General features: G+C 42.6%; 1 protein-coding gene and 1 long non-coding RNA gene across 3 annotated transcripts in view; both read left to right on the top strand.

The window, feature by feature from the left end:
- LOC149983584 (uncharacterized) overlaps nt 1-27,374 on the top strand; it is a 473,580-nt gene that overhangs the window by 257,375 nt on the left and 188,831 nt on the right. The gene's annotated exons all lie outside the window — the stretch shown is intronic.
- Nucleotides 8,596-27,374, top strand: part of LOC110524582 (BMP/retinoic acid-inducible neural-specific protein 3) — a 76,729-nt gene continuing 57,950 nt past the window's right edge. For both annotated transcript variants that reach the window (XM_021604383.3, XM_090236036.1), the window contains exons 1-2: nt 8,596-9,398; nt 9,827-10,155. In XM_021604383.3, coding sequence (XP_021460058.1) covers nt 9,881-10,155 — 275 coding nt within the window. In that variant the 5' untranslated portion in view covers nt 8,596-9,398; nt 9,827-9,880. The remainder of the gene's footprint in view (nt 9,399-9,826; nt 10,156-27,374) is intronic.

The raw sequence follows: 27,374 nt of genomic DNA, 5'->3' as shown, positions 1-27,374 counted from the left end.
TAAAAAAATGGAGTTTGATATGACTGAAAAATAATGTCTCAAAGATTCATACCTGAACCGCACCTTCATTTGCCAAGGAAGAGTACATGATCAGTGAACATATTCAATGTACAGGCTACAATGTGGGAATCTCATGCGTGGTAATAACTACAGTACATGTACATAGGACTTGCATCCTTAGCATAATAAAGTTATTATATTCTATTCTATCCATATGCAATAGTTTAGCTTCCGTATCCTCTCCTCGCCACCCTCGATGCATCATTACCCATCGCTCCACAAAAGCCACTGCTTTTGCAGACCAAGGGGAACAACTACTTCAAGGTCTCAGAGCAAGTGACGTCACCGATTGAAACGCTATTAGCGCGCACCCCGCTAACTAGTTAGCCATTTCACTCCGGTTACACATAGGCTTCATTAATGGCATTCAGACTTGAAGTTGATACAACAACTATGATAGCTGAGGTTCATAGATAGGTTCTGAACTAATATTCATAGCAAACGTTTTAGGGTCCATACACAGATCGGCTACTACACATCCATAAGCATACAGTTATTTGTATCCTCCACTACACAATAAGTAAGTAAATAGTTAGCTATGTTAACTCAGCTGTATTGCAAGGCAAGCTTACACAATTGTACATTCAATTTGCAGTTAATGCTTTAGCTAGCTGGATTCTTTACATCCACTGTTTCTCAAGATGACAGCCTGGTTTGCTGGTTTTCTCAGGAGTCCCTAAAACATTAAACAACACAAATTACAAATTCATTCTCCCATCACTAGCTAGCTGGCTAATGTTTTCTAGTTATAGTTACTCCTTGTGTATTTATTATTACGTATTTCACTTTTCTATTATTTCTTGATTTCCTTTCCCTCTGCATTGTTGGGAAGGGCACGTAAGTAAGCATTTCACTGTTAGTCTACACCTGTTGTTTACAAAGCATTTGATAAATACAATTTGATTTGATAGGTCGTTCTACAAAAATGTTTGGCTTTTTGACCAGTCCATTAAAATATATATATAAATTGTTTTACCAACACTTAATGAGATAAAAGTTAACCCATAAACGTTGTAAATCAACATAAATGACAGCTTAATGTTTTTTATATTTTTACTACATACATTATTTTTTAAATATTGTGTTGCCTTTTTGTCATGTGTTACCTACAGTTGAAGTCGGAAGTTTACATACAACTTAGCCAAATACATTTAAACACAATTCCTGACATTTAATCCTAGTAAAAATTCCCAGTCATAGGTCAGTTAGGATCACCACTTCATTTTAAGAATGTGAAATGTCCAAATAATTGTTATTTCAGATTTTATTTATTTCATCACGTTCCCAATGGGTCAGAAGTTTACATACACTCAATTAGTGTTTGGGAGCATTGATTTTACATTGTTTAACTTGGGTCAAACGTTTTGGGTAGCCTTCCACAAGCTTCCCACAATATTTTGGGTGAATTTTGGCCCATTCCTCCTGACAGAACTGGTGTAGCTGAGTCAGGTTTGTAGGCCTCCTTGCTCGCAAACTCTTTTTCAGTTCTACCCACACATTTTCTATGGGATTGAGGTCAGGGCTTTGTGATGGCTACTCCAATACCTTGACTTTGTTGTCCTTAAGCCATTATGCCACAACTTTGGAAGTATGCTTGGGGCCATTGTCCATTTGGAAGACCCATTCGCTACCAAGCTTTAACTTCCTGACTGATGTCTTGAGATGTTGCTTCAATATATCCACATAATTTTCCATCCTCATGATGCCATCTATTTGGTGAAGTGCACCAGTTCCTCCTGCTGCAAAGCACCCCCACAACATGATACTGCCACCCCCGTGCTTCAGGGTTGGGATGGTGTTCTTTGGCTTGCAAGCATCCCCCTTTTCCTCCTAACATAACAATGGTCATTATGGCCAAATAGTTACATTTTTTGTTCCATCAGACCAGAGGACATTTCTCCAAAAAGTCCAATCTTTGTCCCCATGTGCAGTTGCAAACCGTAGTCTGGCTTTTTTATGGTGGTTTGGGAGCAGTGGCTTCTTCCTTACTGAGTGGCCTTTCAGGTTATGTCGATATAGGACTTGCTTTACTATGGATATAGATACTTTTGTACCTGTTTCCTACAGCATCTTCACAAGGTCCTTTGCTGTTGTTCTGGGATTGATATGCACTTTTCGCACTAAAACATCTTCATCTGGGGCGGCAGGGTAGCCTAGTGGTTAGAGCGTTGGACTAGTAACCGGAAGGTTGCAAGTTCAAACCCCAGAGCTGACAAGGTACAAATCTGTAGTTCTGCCCCTGAACAGGCAGTGTTCCTAGGCTGTCATTGAAAATAAGAATAACTGACTTGCCTAGTTAGATAAAAAATAAAATTTCTAGGAAACAGAAACCGTCTCCTTCCTGAGGGGTATGACGGCTGCGTGGTCCCATGGTGTTTATACTTGAGTAGTATTGTTTGTACAGATGAACGTGGTACCTTCAGGCATTTGGAAATTGCTCCCAAAATTGCTCTCCAGACAGACTACAAAAAAATTTCTGAGGTTTTGAGTAATTTCTTAAAATTTTCCCACGATGTCAAGCAAAGAGGCACTGAGTTTGAAGGTTGGCCTTGAAATCCACAGGTACACCTCTAATTGACTCAAATGGTGTCAGAAGCTTCTAAAGCCATGACATCATTTTCTGGAATGTTCTATTTTACAGGCACAGTCAACTTAGTGTATGTAAACTTCTGACCCACTGGATTTGTGATATAGTGAATTATAAGTGAAATAATCTGTCTGTAAACAATTGTTAGAAAAATTACTTGCGTCATGCACAATGTCCCAACTGACTTGCCAAAATTATAGTTTTTTAACAAGAAATTTGTGGAGTGGTTGAAAATAGATTTTTAATGAAATCCAACCTAAGTGTATGTAAACTTCCGACTCCAACTGTATAGTTTAATGACAACTGAGGCTTTCCAGAATGTAATTTGACTGTTTAATTTGAATATATAATCAAAGACAGAAATGCTTAACGATTAAAAAAAATATTTGTAACAATTTACTTTAAGCCCTTACACTCATGGCCTCATTGCCTATATTCTTACAGGAATATGAAATGCAAATGCATAACCATGGTAGAAATTAAAAGTGAACAGTTTGGAGATCATGGTCAATTTTTCAGACTAAACGTGCGGACACCACAGTTCACCTGGCACATGACTGAATCCAAATATTACATTGTTGATTTGATGTGCATTTTACATTTACTGTACTTTTTACCAGATTTGTTGATAACAAAATAGACGCAGGCAGGACAGTTGAAATTGGAGCAGCAGCACGACCAGGAGGACTGGGGTCAGCAAGGAGTCATCAGGCCAGGTAATCCTGAGGATGGTCCAGGGCTCAGGTCCTCTGAGAGTGAAAGAAAGAAAGAAAGAAAGAAAGAAAGAAAGAAAGAAAGAAAGAAAGAAAGAGAGAATTAGAGAGAGCATACTTAAAATTCACACAGAACACCGGATAAGACAGGAGAAATACTCCAGATATAACAGGCTGACCCTAGCCCCCCGACACAAACTATTGCAGCTTAAATACTGGAGGCTGAGACAGGAGGGGTCGGGAGACACTGTGGACCCGTCCGACGATACCCGCTGACAGGGCCAAACAGGCAGGATTATAACCCCACCCACTTTGGCAAAGCACAGCCCCCACACCACTAGAGGGAAATCTTCGACCACCAACTTACCATCCTGAAACAAGGCCGAGTATAGCCCAAGAAGATCTCCCCCACGGCACAACCCAAGGGGGGGGGGGCGCCAACCCAGACAGGGAGATCACGTCAGTGACTCAAATGATGCACCCCTCCCAAGGACAGCATGGAAGAGCACAAGTAAGCCAGTGACTCAGCCCCTGTAATAAGGTTTGAGGAAAAGAATCGTTGCTCCACTGCCTTTCCATTCACCTTCACACTCCTGGGACAGACTACACTCAATCATAGAACCTACTGAATAGATGAGTCTTCAATAAAGACGTAAAGGTTGAGACCGAGTCTGCGTCTCTCACATGGATAGGCAGACCATTCCATAAAAATTGAGCTCTATAGGAGAAAGCCCTGCCTCCAGCTGTTTGCTTAGAAATTCTAGGGACAGTAAGGAGGCCTGCGTCTTGTGACCATAGCGTACGTGTAGTTATGTACGGCAGGACCACATCGGAAAGATAGGTAGCAGCAAGCCCATTTAATACTTTGTAGGTTAGCAGTAAAACCTTGAAATCAGCCCTTGACGTAACAGGAAGCCAGTGTAGAGAGGCTAGCACTGGAGTAATATGATCCATTTTTTGGGGTTCTAGTCAAGATTCTAGCAGCCGTGTTTAGCACTAACTGAAGTGTATTTAGTGCTTTATCCGGGGAGCCGGAAAGTAGAGCATTGCAGTAGTCTAACCTAGAAGTGGCAAAAGCATGGATTAATTTTTCTGCATCATTTTTGGACAGAAAGTTTCTGATATTTGCAATGTTACGCAGATGGAAAAAAGCAGTCCTTGAGACAGTCTTGATATGTTCGTCAAAAGAGAGATAAGGGTCCAGAGTAACGCTGAGGTCCTTCACAGTTTTATTTGAAACGACTGTAGAACCATCAAGATTACTTGTCAGAATCAACAGAAGATCTCTTTGTTTCTTGGGGCCTAGATCTAGCATCTCTGTTTTGCCCGAGTTTAAAAGTAGAACATTTGCCTCCATCAACTTTCTTATGTCTGAAACACAAGCTTCCAGGCAGGGCAATTTTGGGGCTTCACCATGTTTCATCGAAAGGTACAGCTGTGTGTCATCCGCATAGCAGTAAAAGTTAACATTATGTTTCTGAATGACATCACCAAGAGGTAAAATATATAGTGAAAACAATAGTTGTCCTAAAACGGAGCCTTGAGGAACACCGAAATGTACAGTTGATTTGTCAGAGGACAAACCATCTACAGAGACAAACTGATATCTTTCCGACAGATAAGATCTAAACCAGGCCAGAACTTGTTCATGTAGACCAATTTGGGCTTCTAATCTCTTCAAAAGAATGTGGTGATCGATGGTCTCAAAAGCAGCACTAAGGTCTAGGAGCATGAGGACAGATGCAGATCCTCGGTCTGACGCCATTAAAAGGTAATTTACCACATTCACAAGTGCAGTCTCAGTGCTATGATGGGGTCTAAAACCAGACTGAAGCGTTTTGTATACATTGTTTGACTTCAGGAAGGCAGTGAGTTGCTGAGCAACAGCTTTTTCAAACATTTTTTGAGGAATGGGAGATTCGATATAGGCTGATAGTTTTTTATATTTTCTGGGTCAAGGTTTGGCTTTTTCAAGAGAGGCTTTATTACTGCCACTTTTAGTGAGTTTGGTACACATCCGGTGGATAGAGAACCGTTTATTATGTTCAAAATAGGAGGGCAGGAAGAAGCTCTTTCAGTAGTTTAGTTGGAATAGGGTCCAGTATGCAGCTTGAAGGTTTGGAGGCTATGATTATTTTCATCAATATGTGAAGAGATACAGTATTAAAAAACTTGAGTGTCTCCCTTGATCCTAGGTCCTGTCAGAGTTGTGCAGACTCAGGACAACTAAGCTTTGGAGGAATACGCAGATTTAAAGAGTAGTCCGTAATTTGCTTTCTAATGATCATGATCTTTTCGTCAAAGACATTCATGAATTTATCACTGCTGAAGTGAAAGCCATCCTCTCTAAGAATGCTGCTTTTTAGTTAGCTTTGCGACAGTATCAAAAATACATTTAGTATTGTTCTTATTTTCCTCAATTAAGTTGGAAAAATAGGATGATCAAGCAGCAGTTAAGGCTCTTCGATACTGCACGGTACTGTCGTTCCAAGCTAGTCGGAAGACCTCCAGTTTGGTGTAGCGCCGATCCAATTTTCTGGAAGCTTGCTTCAGAGCTCGGGTAGTTTCTGTATACCAGGGAGCTAGTTTCTTATGACAAATGTTGTTTGTTTTTAGGGGTGTGGCTGCATCTAGGGTATTACTCAAGGTTAAATGGAGTTCCTCAGTTAGGTGGTGAACTGATTTTTGTACTCTGACATCCTTGGGTAGGTGGAAGGAGTCTGGAAGGGCATCTGGGAATCTTTGGGTTGTCCTGGAATTTATAGCACAGCTTTTGATGATCCTTAGTTGGGGTCTGAGCAGGTTATTTGTTGCAATTGCAAACGTAATAAAATGGTGGTCCAGGATTATGAGGAAAAACATTAAGATCCACAACATTTATTCCACGGGCCAAAACTAGGTCCAGACTATGACTGTGGTAGTGAGTAAGTCCCTAGACATGTTGGACAAAACCCACTGAGTCGATGATGGCTCCGAAAGCCTTTTAGAGTGGGTCTGTGGACTTTCCCATGTGAAAATTAAAGTCACCTAAAATTGGAATATTATCTGCCATGACTACAAGGTACGACAGGAATTCAGGGTACTCATTGAGGAACGCTGTATATGGCCCAGGAGGCCCGTAAACAGCAGCTATAAAAAGTGATTGAGTAGGCTGCATAGATTTCATGACTAGAAGCTCAAAAGATGAAAACGCAGTTTACAAACTGAAATTTGTTATCTTAAATGTTAGCAACACCTCTGCCTTTGCGGGATGTGCAGGGGATATGGTCACTAGTGTAACCAGGAGGTGAGGCCTCATTTAACATAGTAAAATCATCAGGCTTAAGCCATGTTTCAGTCAGGCCAATCACATCAAGATTATGATCAGTGATTACTTCATTGACTATAACTGCCTTGGAAGTGAGGGATCTAACATTAAGTAGCCCTATTTTGAGATGTGAGATATCATTATCTCTTTCAATAATGACAGGAATGGAAGAGGTCTTTGTTCCAGTGAGATTGCTAAGGCGAACACCGCCATGTTAATTTTTGCCTAACCTAGATCGAGGCACAGATACGGTCTCAATGGGATAGCTGGGCTGACTACACTGACTGTGCTAGTGGCAGACTCCACTAAGCTGGCAGGCTGGCTAACAGCCTGATGCCTGGCCTGCACCCTATCTCATTGTGGAGCTAGGGGAGTTAGAGCCCTGTCTATGTTCGTAGATAAGATGAGAGCACCCCTCCAGCTAGGATGGAGTCCGTCAGTCCTCAACAGGCCAGGCTTGGTCCTTGTTTGTGGATGAGTCCAAGAAAGAGGACCAATTATCTACAAATTCTATCTTTTGGGAGGGGCATAAAACAGTTTTCAACCAGCGATTGAATTGTGAGACTCTGCTGTAGAGCTCATCACTCCTCCTAACTGGGAGGGGGCCAGAGACAATTACTCGATGCCGACACATCTTTCTAGCTGATTTACACGCTGAAGCTATGTTGCGCTTGTTGACCTTTGACTGTTTCATCCTAACATCGTTGGTGCTGACGTGGATAACAATATCCCTATACTCTCTACACTCGCCAGTTTTAGCTTTAGCCAGCACCATCTTCAGATTAGCCTTAACGTCGGCAGCCCTGCCCCCTGGTAAACAGTGTATGATCGCTGGATGATTTGTTTTAAGTGTAATACTGCAGGTAATGGAGTCGCCAATGACTAGGGTTTTCAGTTTGTCAGAGCTAATGGTGGGAGGCTTCGGTGTCTCAGGCCCCGTAACGGGAGGAGAAGAGACCAGAGAAGGCTCAGCCTCTGACTCCGACCCATTGCTTAATGGGGAGAACCGGTTGAAAGTTTCTGTCGGCTGAATGAGCGACACTGGTTGAGCATTCCTACAGCATTTCCTTCCAGAAGCCATGATAAAATTGTCCGGCTGTGGGGAATGTGCGAGGCGATTTATACTACTATCTGTACTTATTCGTGGCACAGAGGCTGTTTCATCATTTCCTACACTTAAATTACCCTTGCCTAACGATTGCGTCTGAAACTGGGCTTGCAGCACAGCTATCCTCGCCATAAAGTGATCGTTCTCCTGTATATTATGAGTACAACGACTGCAATTAGAAGGCATAATGTTAATGTTACTACTTCGCATCGGCTGGTGGAGGTCCTGACGAACCACGTCCAGATAAAGTGTCTGGGGTGAAGAAGTTGAATGAAAAAAGTTGAGCCAGGGAAAAATATATATATAAAAAATGGTAATTAAAAAGTAAAACAATCGTAAAGTTGGCAGGTAGCAAAGTAAGGTTAGCAACAAACTTCACAGCAGCACATAAACAAGTCTACAAGTTGTGACCGGAAACGACACCTGTCTCACAAGTCACCACAGATCACAAGACCGTCTTGGAAGCCCTCACTACTGAATGCACTCACTACTGTAAACCGCTCTGTATAAGAACGTCTGTTAAATGAATACATTTAAAAAATATATATATTCGTCAATTTTTGTCATGTAACTTTAATGGCCCGAACCAAATTGGTGTTTTGTTATGTTATATTTTTGTCCTGCAAGGTATTTTCCTCCCTTCAACTTGGATCTGAAACTCCACATCTTTTGTATATTTAACGAATGGTGTCTTTCAAGCTTTCAAGTGCTGAGACAACATTACAATCAGCACAGCCCAATAACCTACGACAAACATTTAGCCGATATATAAGATGTGTAGCCTATAGTCAGATGTTGTGCCTCTCAAATATTTGTATTCGACAAATGGTCCCTGATTTATTCTGACAGAAGTGAAGAGCCTAAACTCTAGGTAATTTCTTGACCATCCGTTCCATTATACAGCCAGACCTAAACCCTGCCTCTCTTATCTCCATTCAGCCAATGGGGAGTGGGGTGGGCTCGGTTTGGGAATACATTTGACATTTTAACCGTGCTCGAGAGCAAACCAGCGAATATCATTCTGATACATGCCACCACACTGACTGGAGTACAAGAGAGCATCGCACTCGAGTGCGCAGTGCTCCAAGTGCGTCTCAGTTAGAAAAGAGGATAATTTGGCTTTTTTGGCGTTGAGAGGAAAGCAAGCACCTATTTATGCATTGTGTTTTTTCTTCTGAGGAACATCATAAACAACTTATTTTCCCTCGGAAAAAAACAACAGAAAATTCACCTGGAAGGTGGCAATTGATTTTCCTCCAGCTGAATGAGCAGCGCGCCCTTGTTCGTCTCTGTCCGGTGCGCTGTTGTCTTCTCCTTCCTTTGGATTTTACATAATCGAGTGTAGCCGACCCACTGGAGGTATGATGCGGTAAAAGGGAGCTCCAGCCATTCAGGTGGATGTCGCTCAGTCACTATTTTTTTACTTCCCGTGGCCGTGATTTATAGCGTATGATCGTCTGACCCGGTAAACGGAGGTTTATCCAGTTGGGTCTCGATCCCATGCGAGTTCTCTCATGCATTGGGCTGATCACAACTTTGCGGTCCACTCAGAAGATCCGCTGGGGCGAAATTGTAACAATAACTTCACCGATAAGCTTTGTACCACACCGTTCGCAGAATCAGGTAAAATGATTTTCTACTATGTTCTACCACGAATGTGTAAAAATAAAATAGCCTATTAATTGTAGACAGTTTGACCCCTGTGTTTTAAAATACTATTTACATTATCATATTAATTTGGTTGTTTATTGATTGGAAAACGTATACATTATGTACAATACACACTACATTATAGTATTTAAATCGCATAGTGTTAATTCAGGATAATCTTTTTTTGAAAAAGACTTATTGAAAAATAGTCAGGTTGCCTAGCTAATGGAAGGTCAAGAAATGACAAGTATTTCACTGTGATGACACAAGCACAGTATCTCACACACACACACACTGTGGTGACATGTTAGCCTCTGGTTATTACTCTCATTACAAAACTCACACACTCATCCCCTTCTCTAACATATAACCATCCTGTCTTTCTCCCTCTTATCGTTCAGGACAAGGGGAGAGAAGTTTGGGGAGAATGAGGAGTCGTCGGGTGCGGGGGAAGCATGAGCGGCTGGTGTATCACTGTTAGACGGGTGGCTCTGATGGTTCTATGGGAGTGTACAGTTCTAAGCCTCCTACAGTGCTGGGTGGTAGGGTCGGCAGCCAGCAGGGCCGGGGCAGGAGCTGGGGCGTCTGCAGAGGCAGGGGGCTCCAGCGACGCCACGGGGCCCTTCGCCTGGCTCCTGTCTGACAAAGGGCCCTTTCATCACTCCCAGGAGTTTTCTGACTTTACGGAGCGCTACCAGCAAGGATTCACCACCAAGTACAAGATATACAGGTGAGTCTGTCTGCATGGCTTAAGTAAAGATGGCTGCAGGGTTTAGCGAGACTGTTGAGATCATCGAAAGTTTGTTGAGTAGCAAGGTTCAGAGTAAGATCAACATTATGGTTTAGAGATACCTGTACAGGTGACATTGATACAGGTGAGATTGCCAGTGAGTGTGTGTTGCGAAGCAGAGGGGTTTAGCCTGACAGCTGGCATTTCTAGTTTCAAAAGAACAGGAAGGACGAGGCAGTTTGCAAAGTCTGGCAGAGTGGCCGCATATCGCAGCTCACAACCAGTGTTCTTCATCAATAACATAGACTGCACTGACTGCTGGCAAGGTCAGGTGGATGAATACTGGGGGTTGTTTGCTGTAGTGAGTGCTGTCTTTGTCACCTGTCCATACCTATTGTGTTTATTGTGATTTTTCCATTTTCGTGCAAGGCGTGTGTGTGATTTTTGCATGTGTGTCCCTGGTGTGTTTGTGTGATGTTGTCGGCATGGGATTGCTCGAACAGCATAGTGGATGATACCAGCTAAAGGGTCCTGACTGACACACAGTGGCGTTTGGCTGCCGGCTGAGGTGACACGGCCAGGCACAGATGGGGAATGTAACGCTGCTCTCTCTCTCGCTCTCTCAGTGCTCCAGTGACCTGTTCAGTCAGGACCAGGGAAAGAGAGTCAAGAGGACTGTGAAAGTGTTAGCTCTCTCTCTTTCTCTCTCTCTGTGCCTTACTCCCCCCTGCTGGTGACTCTCAGCACAGAGCTACACCTGCTGACTCTGGAAGAGAAAGGGCAATAGTCTCTTAGAATTTCAACACCTCAGTCAATGTGATCCCTTATTAAGGACTGTGATATGTAAGATAAGCTCTCCCTTCTCCTGTGCAAGCGATAGTTATTTTGAGCTGTTATGTTGTGCCATAAAAATACATTTTCAAATTTTCAAACTCGTTTTCATTGGCAACGCATGTAAAGCATTTTCAAAGCAATCACTTTTCATGTGAAAACACAGAATCCTACTCATCATACATGCTTAATTACGTCACATTTGTTATGAGCTGACTTTGCTGTCGGCCAGAGCAAGGCACCTGGCTCACACCCTGGAGGCAGCCCGGATCCAAAACGAGTGCAATCACTTTTCATCCGGTTTAAACTCCTCCCACCAGGGTAACCCTTGCCAGATAAACAAATCCCTCAATACCCTTGCCATTCAACTGCATTAGAGCAGAATTCTGGATTGACAGTGGAATCAACCAATCAAATTTTGGCTACCATAAATTGGGTGCGCAGTGTGGCTGTTGCGGGTTGCATTATTCTGTGCTGGTACTGTTATGTCTCTGTGCAAGCATTGCTTCATCTGCATTAGAGCTATCTATATATAATGTTGGGTGCATATAGTGACGTTATGACTCTTTTTTTAATTTGTCTCGATTTTTGAGTTTGATACAATGTTTTGGAATAGGCCTAGGTCCAATAGGCCTAGGTCCAATAGCCACGGTTCGCCACCGACAAAAACATGTTTGTTCTGGAGAGGCATCTTGATTAACGCCTACAAGATTGAATCATACAATAGGGTCGTTCAATGGCTGGTATCTGTAACTCTGCATGCCGCTGGTTTATTTTCAGAGCCATCGTAAGGCAACAGACAGTTCTCATTGCCTATAGAATAGTCCTCCAAGAGGGAAATAATTTCCCGTCTCCTAAAAATCACAAAACATAGCCACACAAATCCATTTTCCAGTTACATAGAACATAAACTGCTTCAAATGGTTAAGATATAGACTCAGCATAACCTCTTTTCTCCCCCAGCCAAAGGTTGAGTGATGCCTCAGGACAGTTACAGTAGCGTGTCCCTGTAGCTCGGGTAGTCGTGACGAGGAGCTCGTAGAGCACAGGGCTTATGGTTCCTGACAAGTGTGTGTGTGTGTGTGTGATGGGGGAGTTATATGGGGCAGAGGTCCGTGGTGTCACCTCTGCCATAGCGACTGTGTGTGTGTAGCAGAGGTCCATGGTAACGTCTGTTCCAGAGCCTATGCTGTGTGTCGGTGGTGACAGAACTCTCAGGGGCAGCCGAGTGAAGAGGTGAGGAGTGTTGATGGCTGTGTGTGCTTATGTGCACAGTCTTGCGTGTGTGTGAGTAAGCTATACAGATGTATGATCTTCATTTGATCACTCTTTGTTGCTGAGAAATGCAAACTTGTAGTGTATTCAAGGTTTAAAAAGGCTTCTAAAGTTTGTAATTTCCACTTTAAAATGTCAGACTTGATTTGCACTAACAAAACAATTATCAACCCTACAAAAAAATCTATTAATTTCGAATCCACATAATTTACGTTTCATGTTGCTTCTGGATTATTTTCCACCTGTAGCAAACTGGCTCATATTTAAATATTCAGACCCTTTGACTTTTTCCACATTGTATTGCGTTACAGCCTTATTCTCAAATGGGTGGAATCATTTTTTGTTCCTCATCAATCTACACACAATACCCCACAATGACAAAGCAAAAACAGATTTTTCAAAATGTTTACAAATTTAGAAAAAAAATTAACATTTGTATTCAGACCCTTTTGAGCTCAGGTGACTCATTTTTCCATTGATCATCCTTGAGATATTTATACAGCTTGATTGGAGTCCACCTATGGTAAATTCAATTGATTGGACATGATTTGGAAAGGCACACTCCTGTCTATATAAGGTCCCACAGTTAACAGTGCATGTCAGAGCAAAAACCAAGCTGAGGTCGAAGGAATTGTCTGTAGCGCTCCAAGACAGGAATATTTCGAGGCACAGATCTGGGGAAGGGTACCAAAACATTTCTGCAGCATTGAATGTCTCCAAGGACACAGTGGTGTCCATTCTTCTTAAATGGAAGTTTGGAGCCACCAAGACTCTTCTTAGAGCTGGCCACCTGGCCAAAATGAGTAATCAGGGGAGAAGGGCCTTGGTCAGGGAGATGACTGAACACCAGAGTTCCTCTGTGGAGATGGGAGAACCTTCCAGAAGGACAACCATCTCTGCAGCACTCCACCAAACAGCACTTTTTAAGGTAAAGTGTCCAGACGGAAGCCAGTCCTCTGTAAAAGGCACATGACAGCCCACTTGGAGTTTTCCAAAAGGCACCTAAAGGACTCTCAGACCAAGATTCTCTGGTCTGATGAAACCAAGATTGAACTATTTGGCCTGAATGCCAAGCGCCACGTCTGGAGGAAACCTGGCACCATCCCTACAGTGAAGCATGTTGGCAGCATCATGCTGCGGGGATGTTTTTCAGTGGCAGGAGACTAGTCAGGATAGGGAAAGATGAACGGCTCAAAATGCAGAGAGGTTCTTGATAAAAACCTGCTCAGGACCTCAGACTGGGGTGAAGGTTCACCTTCCAATAGAATGATGCCTCTAAGCACACAGCCAAGACAACGCAGGAGTGGCTTGAACCTGATCAAAAATCTCTGGAGAGATGTGACAATAGCTGTGCAGCGACGCTCCGCTCCCCATCCAACCTAACAGAGCTTGAGAGGTTCTGCAGAGAAAAATGGGAGAAACTCCCCAAATACAGGTGTGCCAATCTTGTAGCATCATACCCAAGAAGACTCTAGGCTGAATCACTGCCTAAGGTATTTCAACAAAGTACTGAGTAAAGGGTCTTTACTTATGTAAATGTAATATTTCATGTAAATGTTGTAAAATTTCATTATGGGGTATTGTGTAGCTTGAGGGTTTTCTTTTTTCAAATAAGGCTATAACGTACCAAAATGTGGAAAAAGTCAAGGGGTCTGAATACTTTCCGAATGCACTATGTGTGAGATATTCCAGGCACTGCTACAGTAATGTGTCCTTGCGCAGAGTGTGAGATTCTGGCTCGTCTGCTTTGTTGTGACAATAGAGACCCAATGAGGATCGACAGTGAACATGGTGTGTAGCTCCACCCCGCTCTGCCAAACACCATAGATTATAAACCAGGCCATATGATGGCTGTTTACAGTGAAGGTGACTACATTCACACCTGCCTCTGGTAAGGAGAGAGGCCAGGTACTAAATCCACATATGTTAGGCTCCCTCCATTATGTGACAGTAGCCTCATTTTGTGGCCCAGGCTAAAGACCTATAGCTGGGATCGGGACTAGGGAGTGGGTAATACCTTAATGACCCTGTTGTGTGATGAAAATTAGCTCCTCATCCTGGAGATATAGCGATACGCCACAGTGACTATTACATGCAATTCTATCCTAAATCCATGATGCTGAATCCATATCACATTGTTTACGTGAACCATACCAAGTAAATCATTCTCTGGTGAGTGTTTGATCCTTTTTGGTGGTGTTGGTGGCATGTTCACGATTGGGATCCTTATTCAGAGAGAATCATAGCTGTTCTCCATCTCACTTTTCTCTTGCTTGCTGTCTCTTGCTCTCTATCACACAAATTAAGCAGCTCAATTAGGAAAGTTGATCTGTGCTCCTTTGAACGTGAAGCTGGCTATTGACTTGAAGCTGGCATAGGGGCTGTTTACTTCAACGTCATGTATGGTGACTGAGGTCGTTGCAATCAAAAGGATATTTCTTCCTGGTTCTAAAAATTCAAAACTATTCCTCTGTTGCTGATGGGGCGTGCACATTGAACATTCAGAGGGATCAATGTCACATTAGATTAATCCCTGAGAGAGAGAAACGCACAATGTAAGACTTCAACTTGTAAAAGAGCACAGCCTGTACAGTAGAAGCTGTGCACTGTTATTTCTTTTTTTTTAAGTCAACAGGGGTGCCAAACATTAGCTGTACAATGACAGAACATGTTTGTAGATTCAAATGACATTTGAAAATCTTAAAATTACAGACATTTACATTTAAGTGACACTGTTAATTAACATTCTCTGCTTTAGCAGGCAAAAATTACAGTAAAAAAACATCTGATTTAAAGTGTGTTAAGATGACTGAAACCTATTGTAGAAATGTTCCAAATAGACAATTTTAGGGGTACATTAATGTATGTTTACAGTAATTGCATAAAAACACTGTCAGAACTTTTTTTAGTTTTACTGTTAAACTGTAAATATACAGTAATGTACCCTTAATTGGCTATTTGGAACATTTTCTAAAATATGTTTCAGTCCTAACAGTCTTAACAGTAATTAACAGTAACAGTAAAATCAGTCTTCATCTTAACAGTAATTTCTGATTTAAAGTATGTGTTAAGTCTTAAGCTGTAAATCAACTTGACCATTTTGTAAAAATACAGTCACATTTTGGGGTAAATCTGAATATTTACAGTAGTCATTTCATAAGATTGAAAATGTATATTTTGAAAAAGCAATCAAATTAGGGGTTTCAGAAGTAAATTAAGTACATTTTTTATACAGTAGTTTAATCAGAAATTACTCCTTTACTGTAATTTGCCTGCCAAAGCAGTGAATCTGTTAATGTCTAATTTCAAGATTTTCACATGGCTTTTCAATCTGAAATTTTTCTGTAATTTTACGGTTAACGTTTTTTTTAATGTATATTTACAATATTGCCCTGTAAATTTATGGGCCATATCTATAAATTACAGGACAATATAGTAACTGTCAAAAGCATGGCACCACAGGGTGCCAAACATTAACAGTTAAAGAAAAATGTAATTCAATTGACGTGTGAGAATCTTAAAATGACAGACATTTACATGAAGAGTAAGAATGACAGAAATGGTTAATTAAAATGTCCTGCTTTGGCAGGCTAAAATTACAGTAAAACAAGTCATTTTATTAAATTACCATATTTACAATGTAATTTTATAATATTGGCTAGTTAATTTACATCTGAAACCCCCTACTTTAATTGAAAATATGTATGTATGTATGTATGTATGTATGTGTTAAGATTCAAGTTAATGTACAGGATCAGATCGTTCAAACATTTCCAGTTAGATTATGGGCCTCAAATTATAAAATAAGAAGATTATGTAATTATCTAGTATTCATTTGCGTCTATCTGTCAGATATAAAACGCATCGTTAACAGTAGGCCAAGGGCCTCTGATATTGGGAAAGCAACTTCCTGTGCATGATTCTTCAAATGTGTGTTAGTGATGGGCTGGAGAGAACCTGCACAGAAGCTCTCTAGGAATAGAATTGGCGAACCCTGTGGTAGGCTATAACTTACAATAGTTTAATGCAGTGTACAAGTGGATAGGGAATAAAATGTTACGGAAGCAAATCCATAGACTCCTTTTATAGGAGCATAACATGTGGAGAGTCAACTCATGCATGCTCCTTCCCTCCACTTCAAAGCCAGCAAAAGGATATCCCTTCATGATGAACATCTCTGGAGCACTTGATGAAAGCATATTTATAACACCATTAGAAATGTATGTAAAACTGATTTTTTTTTTTTGGGGGGGGGGGGGGGGGGGGGGGGGGGGGGGCTTGAAAAAATACACATTACAAGTACATTTCAAAACTTACCCAACCACTGTTTTATTTGAAGATATTATCAGCTTATGGATGTTCACCCCCCCTAACATAATTGTTTAAGATGGCTTGATGGTTCATGTTTTTACTATTTGATTCCCCATTTAGAACACCTGGGGGTATCAGAAACAAATATGGATTTTTGTTGTTGATGAAACTTGAATTTGACCTCACTGCTATCATCTCAATAAACAAACTTCCACTTCACACAAAGTAGTCACGTTAGCAAGCTAGTTTAGATAACTACCAGGGATGAATAAACTGTTATTATTGAGTTCTGTGACATTCAGAAAGCAAACGGCGCTGCTCTATAAACAGAACCAAAAAACTTCCAGGGTCATTTTCTCTAAACAGCTGCTCAGGGATATCTCCGGTGTAATTAGATCAGCTCTGAAAAATATCTGTTGTGAATGAAGGTTGAAATAATAACGTTGTGTTGTAGTGTATTGTTATATACCTCACATCTTCAAGAAAGTTATCCATATTATCAATGTACACAAAAGTACATACAGGACTGTACAGAATACTTTTGTTTCCATAAATATAATCCAACTTCTTTGTCAAGACTGCCCATCAAGTGTTTTAGCAGTACCTCCACTTTTCTTGGTCCTGTAGAATTCAAGGAGCTTGGGCAGATGACTGTCCAGGCCTTCATAGAACGACATCTTGAGGTCCACAGACACCAGTGTTGTGAACTACGGAGCAACCTGATGGAGCGAGCATAAAAACAGACAACTAACTTAATGAGTCCTTACACAATTCCGTGTCCTGTCTCCTCACCTTCACAAAATGCATTTAAGAAGGTCTGAAGGAAGGCCTATTGAGGTATTCAAGAGTTATTTAATGGCAGAAAATATCAGATTTCACCTTGAACAGTTCTAGCAAACTGGATTTAATCTCAGTGATGAGGCTCATCTTCCAAAATCTTTTTATTTTTATTTTATTTTTTATTTATTAACCAGGTAGGCAAGTTGAGAACAAGTTCTCATTTACAATTGTGACCTGGCCAAGATAACGCAAAGCAGTTGGACACATACAACAGAGTTACACATGGAGTAAAAAACAGTCAATAATACAGTAGAAAAATAAGTCTATATACAATGTGAGCAAATGAGGTAAGGGAGGTAAAGACAGCAAAAAAAGAAAAGGCCATGGTGGAGAAGTAAATACAATATAGCAAGTAAAACACTGGAATGGTAGATTTGCAGTGGAATAATGTGCAAGGTTGAGATCGAAATAATGGGGTGCAAAGGAGCATAAATAAATCCAGTAGGGGGAGAGGTAGTTGTTTGGGCTAAATTATAGATGGGCTATGTACAGGTGCAGTAATTTGTGAGCTGCTCTGACAGCTGCTCTGACAGTTTCAGATATTTTTGTAATTCGTTCCAGTCATTGGCAGCAGAGAACTGGAAGGAGAGGCGGCAAAAGGAAGAGTTGGTTTTGGGGGTGACCAGAGAGATATACCTGCTGGAGCGCGTGCTATGGGTGGGTGCTGCTATGGTGACCAGCGAGCTGAGATAAGGGGGGACTTTACCTAGCAGGGTCTTGTAGATGACCTGGAGCCAGTGGGTTTGGCGACGATTATGAAGCGAGGGCCAGCCAACGAGAGCGTACAGGTCGCAATGGTAGGTAGTATTTGGGGCTTTGGTGACAAAACGGATGGCACTGTGATAGACTGCATCCAATTTATTAAGTAGGGTATTGGAGGCTATTTTGTAAATGACATCGCCGAAGTCGAGGATCGGTAGGATGGTCAGTTTTACGAGAGTATGTTTGGCAGCATGAGTGAAGGATGCTTTGTTGCGAAATAGGAAGCCAATTCTAGATTTAACTTTGGATTGGAGATGTTTGACGTGAGTCTGGAAGGAGAGTTTACAGTCTAACCAGACACCTAGGTATTTGTAGTTGTCCACATATTCTAAGTCCGAGCCGTCCAGAGTAGTGATGTTGGGCAGGTGCAGCCAGCGATCAGTTGAAGAGCATGCATTTAGTTTTACTTGTATTTAAGAGCAATTGGAGGCCACAGAAGGAGAGTTGTATGGCATTGAAGCTTGCCTGGAGGGTTGTTAACACAGTGTCCAAAGAAGTGCCAGAAGTCTACAGAATGGTGTCGTCTGCGTATAAGTGGGTCAGAGACTCACCAGCAGCAAGAGCGACATCATTGATGTATACAGAGGAGAGTCGGTCCAAGAATTGAATCCTGTGGCACCCCCAGAGACTGCCAGAGGCCCGGACAACAGGCCCTCTGATTTGACACACTGAGCTCTATCAGAGAAGTAGTTGGGGAACCAGGCGAGGCAATCATTTGAGAAAACAAGGCTATCGAGTCTGCCGGTGAAGATGTGGTGATTGACAGAGTCGAAAGCCTTGGCCAGGTCAATGAATACGGCTGCACAGTATTTTTTCTTATCGATGGCGGTTAAGATATCGTTTAGGACCTTGAGCGTGGCTGAGGTACACCCATGACCAGCTCTGAAACCAGATTGCATACCAGAGAAGATATGGTGGGATTCGAAATAGTCAGTAATTGGTTTGTTGACTTGGCTTTCGAAGACCTTAGAAAGGCAGGGTAGGATAGATATAGGTCTGTAGCAGTTTGGGTCAAGAGTGTCCCCCCCCTTTGAAGAGGGGGATGACCGCAGCTGCTTTCCAATCTTTGGGAATCTCAGACGACACGAAAGAGGTTGAACAGGCTAGTAATAGGGGTGGCAAAAATTTAGGCAGATAATTTTAGAAAGAAAGGGTCCAGGTTGTCTAGCCCGGCTGATTTGTAGGGGTCCAGATTTTGCAGCTCTTTCAGAACGTCAGCTGACTGGATTTGAGAGAAGGAGAAATGGGGAAGGCTTGGGCGAGTTGCTGTGGGGGGTGCTGTGCTGTTGACCGGGGTAAGGGTATCCAGCTGGAAAGCAATGGCCAGCTGTAGAAAAATGCTTATTGAAAATCTCAATAATAGTGGATTTATCGGTGGTGACAGTGTTTCCTATGTTCAGTGCAGTTGGGCAGCAGGGAGGAGGTGTTCTTATTCTCCATGGACTTTACAGTGTCCCAGAACATTTGAGTTTGTTGCAGGAAGCAAATTTCTGCTTGACAAAGCTAGCCTTGGCTTTTCTAACTGCCTGTGTATATTGGTTTCTAGCTTCCCTGAAAAGTTGCATATCACGGGGGCAGTTCGATGCTAATGCAGAACGCCATAGAATGTTTTTGTGTTGGTTAAGGGCTGTCAGGTCTGGAGAGAACCAAGGGCTATATCTAACATTTATTGAATGGGGCATGCTTATTTAAGATGGTGAGTAAGGCATTTAAAATAAATAACCAGGCATCTCCTACTGATGGAATGAGATCAATATCCTTCCAGGATACCCTGGCCAGGTCGATTAGAAAGGCCTGCTCGCTGAAGTGTTTCAGGGAGCGTTTGACAGTGATGAGTGGAAGTCGTTTGACCGCTGACCCATTACGGATGCAGGCAGTGATCGCTGAGATCTTGGTTAAAAACAGCAGAGGTGTATTTAGAGGGCAAGTTGGTTAGGATGATATCTATGAGGGTGCCCGTGTTTACGGCTTTGGGGTATTACCTGGTAGGTTCATTGATAATTTGTGTCAGATTGAGGGCATCAAGCTTAGATTGTAGGATAGCTGGGGTGTTAAGCATGTTCCAGTTTAGGTCGCCTAGCAGCACGAGCTCTGAAGATAGATGGGGGGGCAATCAGTTCACATATGGTGTCCAGAGCCCAGCTGGGGGCAGAGGGTGGTCTATAGCAGGCGGCAACGGAGAGACTTGTTTTTAGAGAGGTGGATTCTAGGGGATTCTTTCACATATTATTCTCTGATCAATAGGCTGTAGATTTAACACCACCAAAGAGGAAGGTGTGCTTTTATTACTAACACCTGCTCCTTCCATGACACAGACTGACCCAGGTGAAAGCTATGATCCCTTATTGACGTCACCTGTTAGATCCACTTCAATCAGTGTAGATGAAGTGGGGGAGACGGTTAAAGAAGGATTTAGGCCTTGAGACAATTGAGACATGGATTGTGTATGTGTGCCAGTCAGAGGGTGAATGGGCAAGACAAAATATTTAAGTGACTTTGGGGATATGGTAGTAGGTACCAGGCGCAGCTGTTTGCGTGTGTCAAGAACTTCCATGCTGCTAGGTTTTTCACACTCAACAGTTTCCTGTGTGCATCAAGGTCTACTACCCAAAGGACATCCAGCCGACACCAGGCCAGTGGTGAAAAACGGGTCATTGATGAGAGGACAGAGGAGGCTGACAAGAATTATTCAGAAAAACTGACTGGCTACAGTCAGTCAACTGACAGTCCAGTACAACATTGGTGCCCAAAGACCCGTAAATAATGCACAACTCGCCGTACCTTGACACATGGGGTATGGCAGCCGACGACCTTACAGAGTTACACTCCTTTCAGCAAGAAAGTGTGGTTGCAGTGGGCTAAGGAATGAAAACATTGGAGAATTGGAAAAACGTTCCCTGGTCTGATGAATCCTGGTTTGTGCTTTTTTTTTAGGCTGGTGGTGGTGTGGGGTGTGTTTTCATGGCACACATTGGTCCCCTTTATAAAAGTGGACCAACATTTTAATGCCACATAATATCTAAACATCAGTTGCATCCCTTCATGGAAGCAGTGTATACATCTGCAAATCAATTTAGTATTTTATCAGAAATCCACATGCTGGTGTGAAAGTCAAACACCCTACATATGGTGCCAATAGGGTAACCCCACTTGGGAATGGTAATGTGGCTTTGACCACATCAGCCTCAAACATCCAGCTGTGCTTTCCAATTGCCTCACTGCTGCCATCCCAATTCTGACACCAATGTAGCAAACTGCAATGCAGAGAAGGGAACCTGGGTCACTGCCATGAAAAGCATACACCATACGCATTGCGCCAATAGGGTAAACCCACTTGAGAATGGTAACGAGGACCACTATATTGCTCCCTCCAAATGGGAAGGCACGATTCTGTGCTTCAACCACATCGGCCTCTTTAAATGTCTGGCAGTGCATTCCAATGGCCTCACGGTCGCCATCCCAATTCTGGCACCAGAGTAGCGAACGGCGGGGCAGGGAAGGGAACCTGGGTCACTGGCATGAAAGAAACTCCCTATTAACAGGGTTAACCCACTTGGTGGGAATTGTACCGTCACTATAATACATTTGCAAATAGCCTACTTAAAGGGATAGTTCACTCAAATTACAAAATTACATTTAGGCTTTAATTACCCTGCAAAGTATGACCTCAATCCATGCTTTGGTTTAGCTTCCCTGGCCCTGTTTCCAAATGCTAATATTTTTTGCATTTGTATCACAAATCCCATTCACGTCATGGGACCGATATGAGCGTATTTCATGTATCATGTTCAAATCATCCGAAAGTATCTACAATTGAGTGTAAAGCTCAACAAAGTAACTTAGATGATTTGAACAAAATGCGCAGAAATGCTATTATCGGTCCCATAACTTGAATGGGATTTGTGCCACCAATGCTAAAACGTTAGCATTCTGGAAACCATTCCAGGGAAACTCAACCAAAGAATGGATTGCTGTCACCCCTTTTCCATGTACTGCTAACAGGGCAAGAAAACCAATATGGAATTTTGGAATTTGGGTGAACAAGAAATGCTTCCCTTGCATTGGATTTGTGCTACAAATTCTACTACAAGTCAATGGTACATACAGTACCGGCGAAAAGTTTGGACACCTGCTCATTCCAGGGTTTTTATTTTATACTATTATCTACATTGTAGAATAATAGTGAAAACATCACAACTTTGATATAACACACATGGAATCATGTAGTAACCAAAAAAAGTGTTAAACAAGTCAAAACATATTTGAGATTATTGTAGCCACCCTTTGTCTTGATCATAGCTTCATGAGGTAGTCACCTGGAATGCATTTTAATTAACAGGTGTGCCTTAAAAGTTAATTAATGGTAATTGCTTTCCTTCTTCTTAACTTCTTAATTAAGGTAGATAGGGCAGCATTTTCACTTTTGGATAAATTGCGTGCCCAATTTCAACTTCCTACTACTCATGCCAATAATATAAGATGCATATTATTAGTAGGTTTGGATAGAAAACACTGACGTTTCTAAAACTGTTTGAGTCATGTTTGTGAGTATAACAAAACTTATGTAGCAGGCAAAACCCAGAGGACTAACCTTTCAGAATATTTTTTTTTATGTCTGTCTGTTCAGTAGTTCTCATTGGGAAACGATATTTCTTAGGCACTTGTTTTCAGTTCCTAGCTTTAATTAGTATCTTACAAGTGTGATTTAATGAAAGTTTGATTTTTATATCATTTTATTTGAATTTGCCCCGCTGCATTTTCCCTGGCTTTTGGCAAAGTGGGACGCAAGCGTCCCCTATACCATAAGAAGTTAATGCATTTGAGCCAATCAGTTCTGTTGTGACAATTTAAGGGTGGTATACAGAAGATAGCCCTAATTGGAAAAAGACAAAGTCCCTATTATGGCAAGAACAGCTCAAATAAGCAAAGAGAAAAGACAGTCCATTACTTTAGGACATGAAGGTCCGTCAATACGGACATTTTTTTTTCATGTGCAGTCGCAAAAACCCATCAAGAGCTATGAGTAAACTGGCTCTCATGAGGACCACCACAGGAATGGAAGACACAGAGTTACCTCTGCTGCAGAGGATAAGTTCATTAGTTAACTGCACCTCAGATTGCAGCACATACAGTGCCTTGCGAAAGTATTCGGCCCCCTTGAACTTTGCAACCTTTTGCCACATTTCAGGCTTCAAACATAAAGATGTAAAACTGTATTTTTTTGTGAAGAATCAACAACAAGTGGGACACAATCATGAAGTGGAACGACATTTATTGGATATTTCAAACTTTTTTAACAAATCAAAAACTGAAAAATTGGGCGTGCAAAATTATTCAGCCACTTTACTTTCAGTGCAGCAAACTCTCTCCAGAAGTTCAGTGAGGATCTCTGAATGATCCAATGTTGACCTAAATGACTAATGATGATAAATACAATCCACCTGTGTGTAATCAAGTCTCCGTATAAATGCACCTGCACTGTGATAGTCTCAGAGGTCCGTTAAAAGTGCAGAGAGCATCATGAAGAACAAGGAACACACCAGGCAGGTTAGAGATACTGTTGTGAAGAAGTTTAAAGCCGGATTTGGATACAAAAAGATTTCCCAAGCTTTAAACATCCCAAGGAGCACTGTGCAAGCGATAATATTGAAATGGAAGGAGTATCAGACCACTGCAAATCTACCAAGGCCCGGCCGTCCCTCTAAACTTTCAGCTCATACAAGGAGACGACTGATCAGAGATGCAGCCAAGAGGCCCATGATCACTCTGGATGAACTGCAGAGATCTACAGCTGAGGTGGGAGACTCTGTCCATAGGACAACAATCAGTCGTATATTGCACAAATCTGGCCTTTATGGAAGAGTGGCAAGAAGAAAGCTATTTCTTAAAGATATCCATAAAGTGTCGTTTAAAGTTTGCCACAAGCCACCTGGGAGACACACCAAACATGTGGAAGAAGGTGCTCTCGTCAGATGAAACCAAAATTGAACTTTTTGGCAACAATGCAAAACTTTGTTTGGCGTAAAAGCAACACAGCTGAACACACCATCCCCACTGTCAAACATGGTGGTGGCAGCATCATGGTTTGGGCCTTCTTTTCTTCAGCAGGGACAGGGAAGATGGTTAAAATTGATGGGAAGATGGATGGAGCCAAATACAGGACCATTCTGGAAGAAAACCTGATGGAGTCTGCAAAAGACCTGAGACTGGGACGGAGGTTTGTCTTCCAACAAGACAATGATCCAAAACAAAGCAAAATCTACAATGGAATGGTTCAAAAATAAACATATCCAGGTGTTAGAATGGCCAAGTCAAAGTCCAGACCTGAATCCAATCGAGAATCTGTGGAAAGAACTGAAAACTGCTGTTCACAAATGCTCTCCATCCAACCTCACTGAGCTCGAGCTGTTTTGCAAGGAGGAATGGGAAAAATGTTCAGTCTCTCGAAGTGCAAAACTGATAGACATACCCCAAGCGACTTACAGCTGTAATCGCAGCAAAAGGTGGCGCTACAAAGTATTAACTTAAGGGGGCTGAATAATTTTGCACGCCCAATTTTTCAGTTTTTGATTTGTTAAAAAAGTTTGAAATATCCAATAAATGTCGTTCCACTTCATGATTGTGTCCCACTTGTTGTTGATTCTTCACAAAAAAATACAGTTTTATATCTTTATGTTTGAAGCCTGAAATGTGGCAAAAGGTCGCAAAGTTCAAGGGGGCCGAATACTTTCGCAATGCACTGTACATATACATATGAGATGAATAATGTAGGGTATGTAACCATTATATTAGTTAGCATTGTTTAAAGTGGCTAGTGATATATTTTACATAATTTCCCATCAATTCCCATTATTAAAGTGGCTGGAGTTGAGCCAGTGTGTTGGCAGCAGCCACTCAATGTTAGTGGTGGCTGTTTAACAGTCTGATGGCCTTGAGATTGAAAAACAGCTTCTGTCTCTCGGTCCCTGCTTTGATGCACCTGTACTGACCTCGCCTTCTGGATGATAGCGGGGTGAACAGGCAGTGGCTCGGGTGGTTGTTGTCCTTGATGATCTTTATGGCCTTCCTGTGACATCGGGTGGTGTAGGTGTCCTGGAGGGCAGGTAGTTTGCCCCCGGTGATGCGTTGTGCAGACCTCACTACCCTCTGGAGAGCCTTACGGTTGTGGGCGGAGCAGTTGCCGTACCAGGCGGTGATACAGCCCGACAGGATGCTCTCGATTGTGCATCTGTAGAAGTTTGTGTGCTTTTGGTGACAAGCCAAATTTCTTCAGCCTCCTGAGGTTGAAGAGGCGCTGCTGCGCCTTCTTCACGATGCTGTCTGTGTGGGTGGACCAATTCAGTTTGTCTGTGATGTGTACGCCGAGGAACTTAACTTGCAACCCTCTCCACTACTGTTCCATCGATGTGGATAGGGGGGTGCTCTCTCTGCTGTTTCCTGAAGTCCACAATCATCTCCTTAGTTTTGTTGACATTGAGTGTGAGGTTATTTTCCTGACACCACACTCCAAGGGCCCTCACCTCCTCCCTGTAGGCCGTCTCGTCGTTGTTGGTAATCAAGCCTACCACTGTGTCGTCCGCAAACTTGATGATTGAGTTGGAGGCGTGCGTGGCCACGCAGTCGTGTGTGAACAGGGAGTACAGGAGAGTGCTCAGAACGCACCCTTGTGGGGCCCCAGTGTCGAGGATCAGCGGTGTGGAGATGTTGTTGCCTACCCTCACCACCTGGGGGCGGCCCGTCAGGAAGTCTAGTACCCAGTTGCACAGGGCGGGGTCGATACCCAGGGTCTCGAGCTTGATGATGAGCTTGGAGGGCACTATGGGGCACCGAGGGCACCGAGCTGTAGTCCATGAACAGCATTCTCAAATAGTATTCCTCTTGTCCAGATGGGTTAGGGCAGTGTGGTTGAGATTGCATCGTCTGTGGACCTATTTGGGCGGTAAGCAAATTGGAGTGGGTCTAGGGTGTCAGGTAGGGTGGAGGTGATATGGTCCTTGACTAGTCTCTCAAAGCACTTCATGACGACGGAAGTGAGTGCTATGGGGCGGTAGTCGTTTAGCTCAGTTACCTTAGCTTTCTTGGGAACAGGAACAATGGTGGCCCTCTTGAAGCATGTGGGAACAACAGACTGGAATAGGGATTGATTGAATATGTCCGTAAACACACCAGCCAGCAGGTCTGCGCATGCTCTGAGGGCGCGGCTGGGGAATGCCGTCTAGGCCTGCAGCCCAGCGAGGGTTGACACGTTTAAATATTTTCCTCACGTTGGCTGCAGTGAAGGAGAGTCCGCATGTTTTGGTTGCGGACCGTGTCAGTGGCACTGTATTGTCCTCAAAGCGGGCAAAAAAGTTATTTAGTCTGCCTGGGAGCAAGACATCCTGGTCCGTGACGGGGCTGGTTTTCTTTTTGTAATTCGTGATTGACTATAGACCCTGCCACATAGCTTGTGTCTGAGCTGTTGAATTGCGACTCTACTTTGTCTCTATACTGACGCTTAGCTTGTTTGATTGCCTTGCGGAGGGAATAGCTACACTGTTTGTATTCGGTCATGTTTCCGGTCACCTTGCCCTGGTTAAAAGCAGTGGTTCACGCTTTCAGTTTCACGCGAATGCTGCCATCAATCCACGGTTTCTGGTTTGGGAATGTTTAATCATTGCTATGGGAACGACATATTCAACGCACGTTCAAATGAACTCGCTCACCGAATCAGCGTATTCGTCAATGTTGTTGTTTGATGCAATACGAAACATATCCCAGTCCACGTGATGGAAGCAGTCTTGGAGTGTGGAATCAGAATGGTCGGACCAGCGTTGAACAGACCTCAGCGTGGGAGCTTCTTGTTTTAGTTTCTGTCTGTAGGCAGGGATCAATGGAGTCGTGGTCAGCTTTTCCGAAAGGAGAGCGGGGCAGGGCCTTATATGCGTCGCGGAAGTTAGAATAGCAATGATCCAAGGTTTTTCCAGCCCTGGTTGCTCAATCGATATGCTGATACAATTTAGGGAGTCTTGTTTTCAGATTAGCCTTGTTAAAATCCCCAGCTACAATGAATGCAGCCTCAGGATATATGGATTCCAGTTTGCAAAGAGTCAAATAAAGTTAGTTCAGAGCCATCGATGTGTCTGCTTGGGGGGGAATATATACGGCTGTGATTATAATCGAAGAGAATTCCCTTGGTAGATAATGCGGTCGACATTTGATTG

Source organism: Oncorhynchus mykiss, chromosome 5 (genome assembly GCF_057628025.1).
Source record: "Oncorhynchus mykiss isolate SJ-2025 chromosome 5, ASM5762802v1, whole genome shotgun sequence".
Lineage (NCBI taxonomy): Eukaryota > Metazoa > Chordata > Actinopteri > Salmoniformes > Salmonidae > Oncorhynchus > Oncorhynchus mykiss.
The sequence above is the reverse complement of the archived record's forward strand: the minus strand, read 5'-3'. Positions and strand labels throughout refer to the sequence as shown.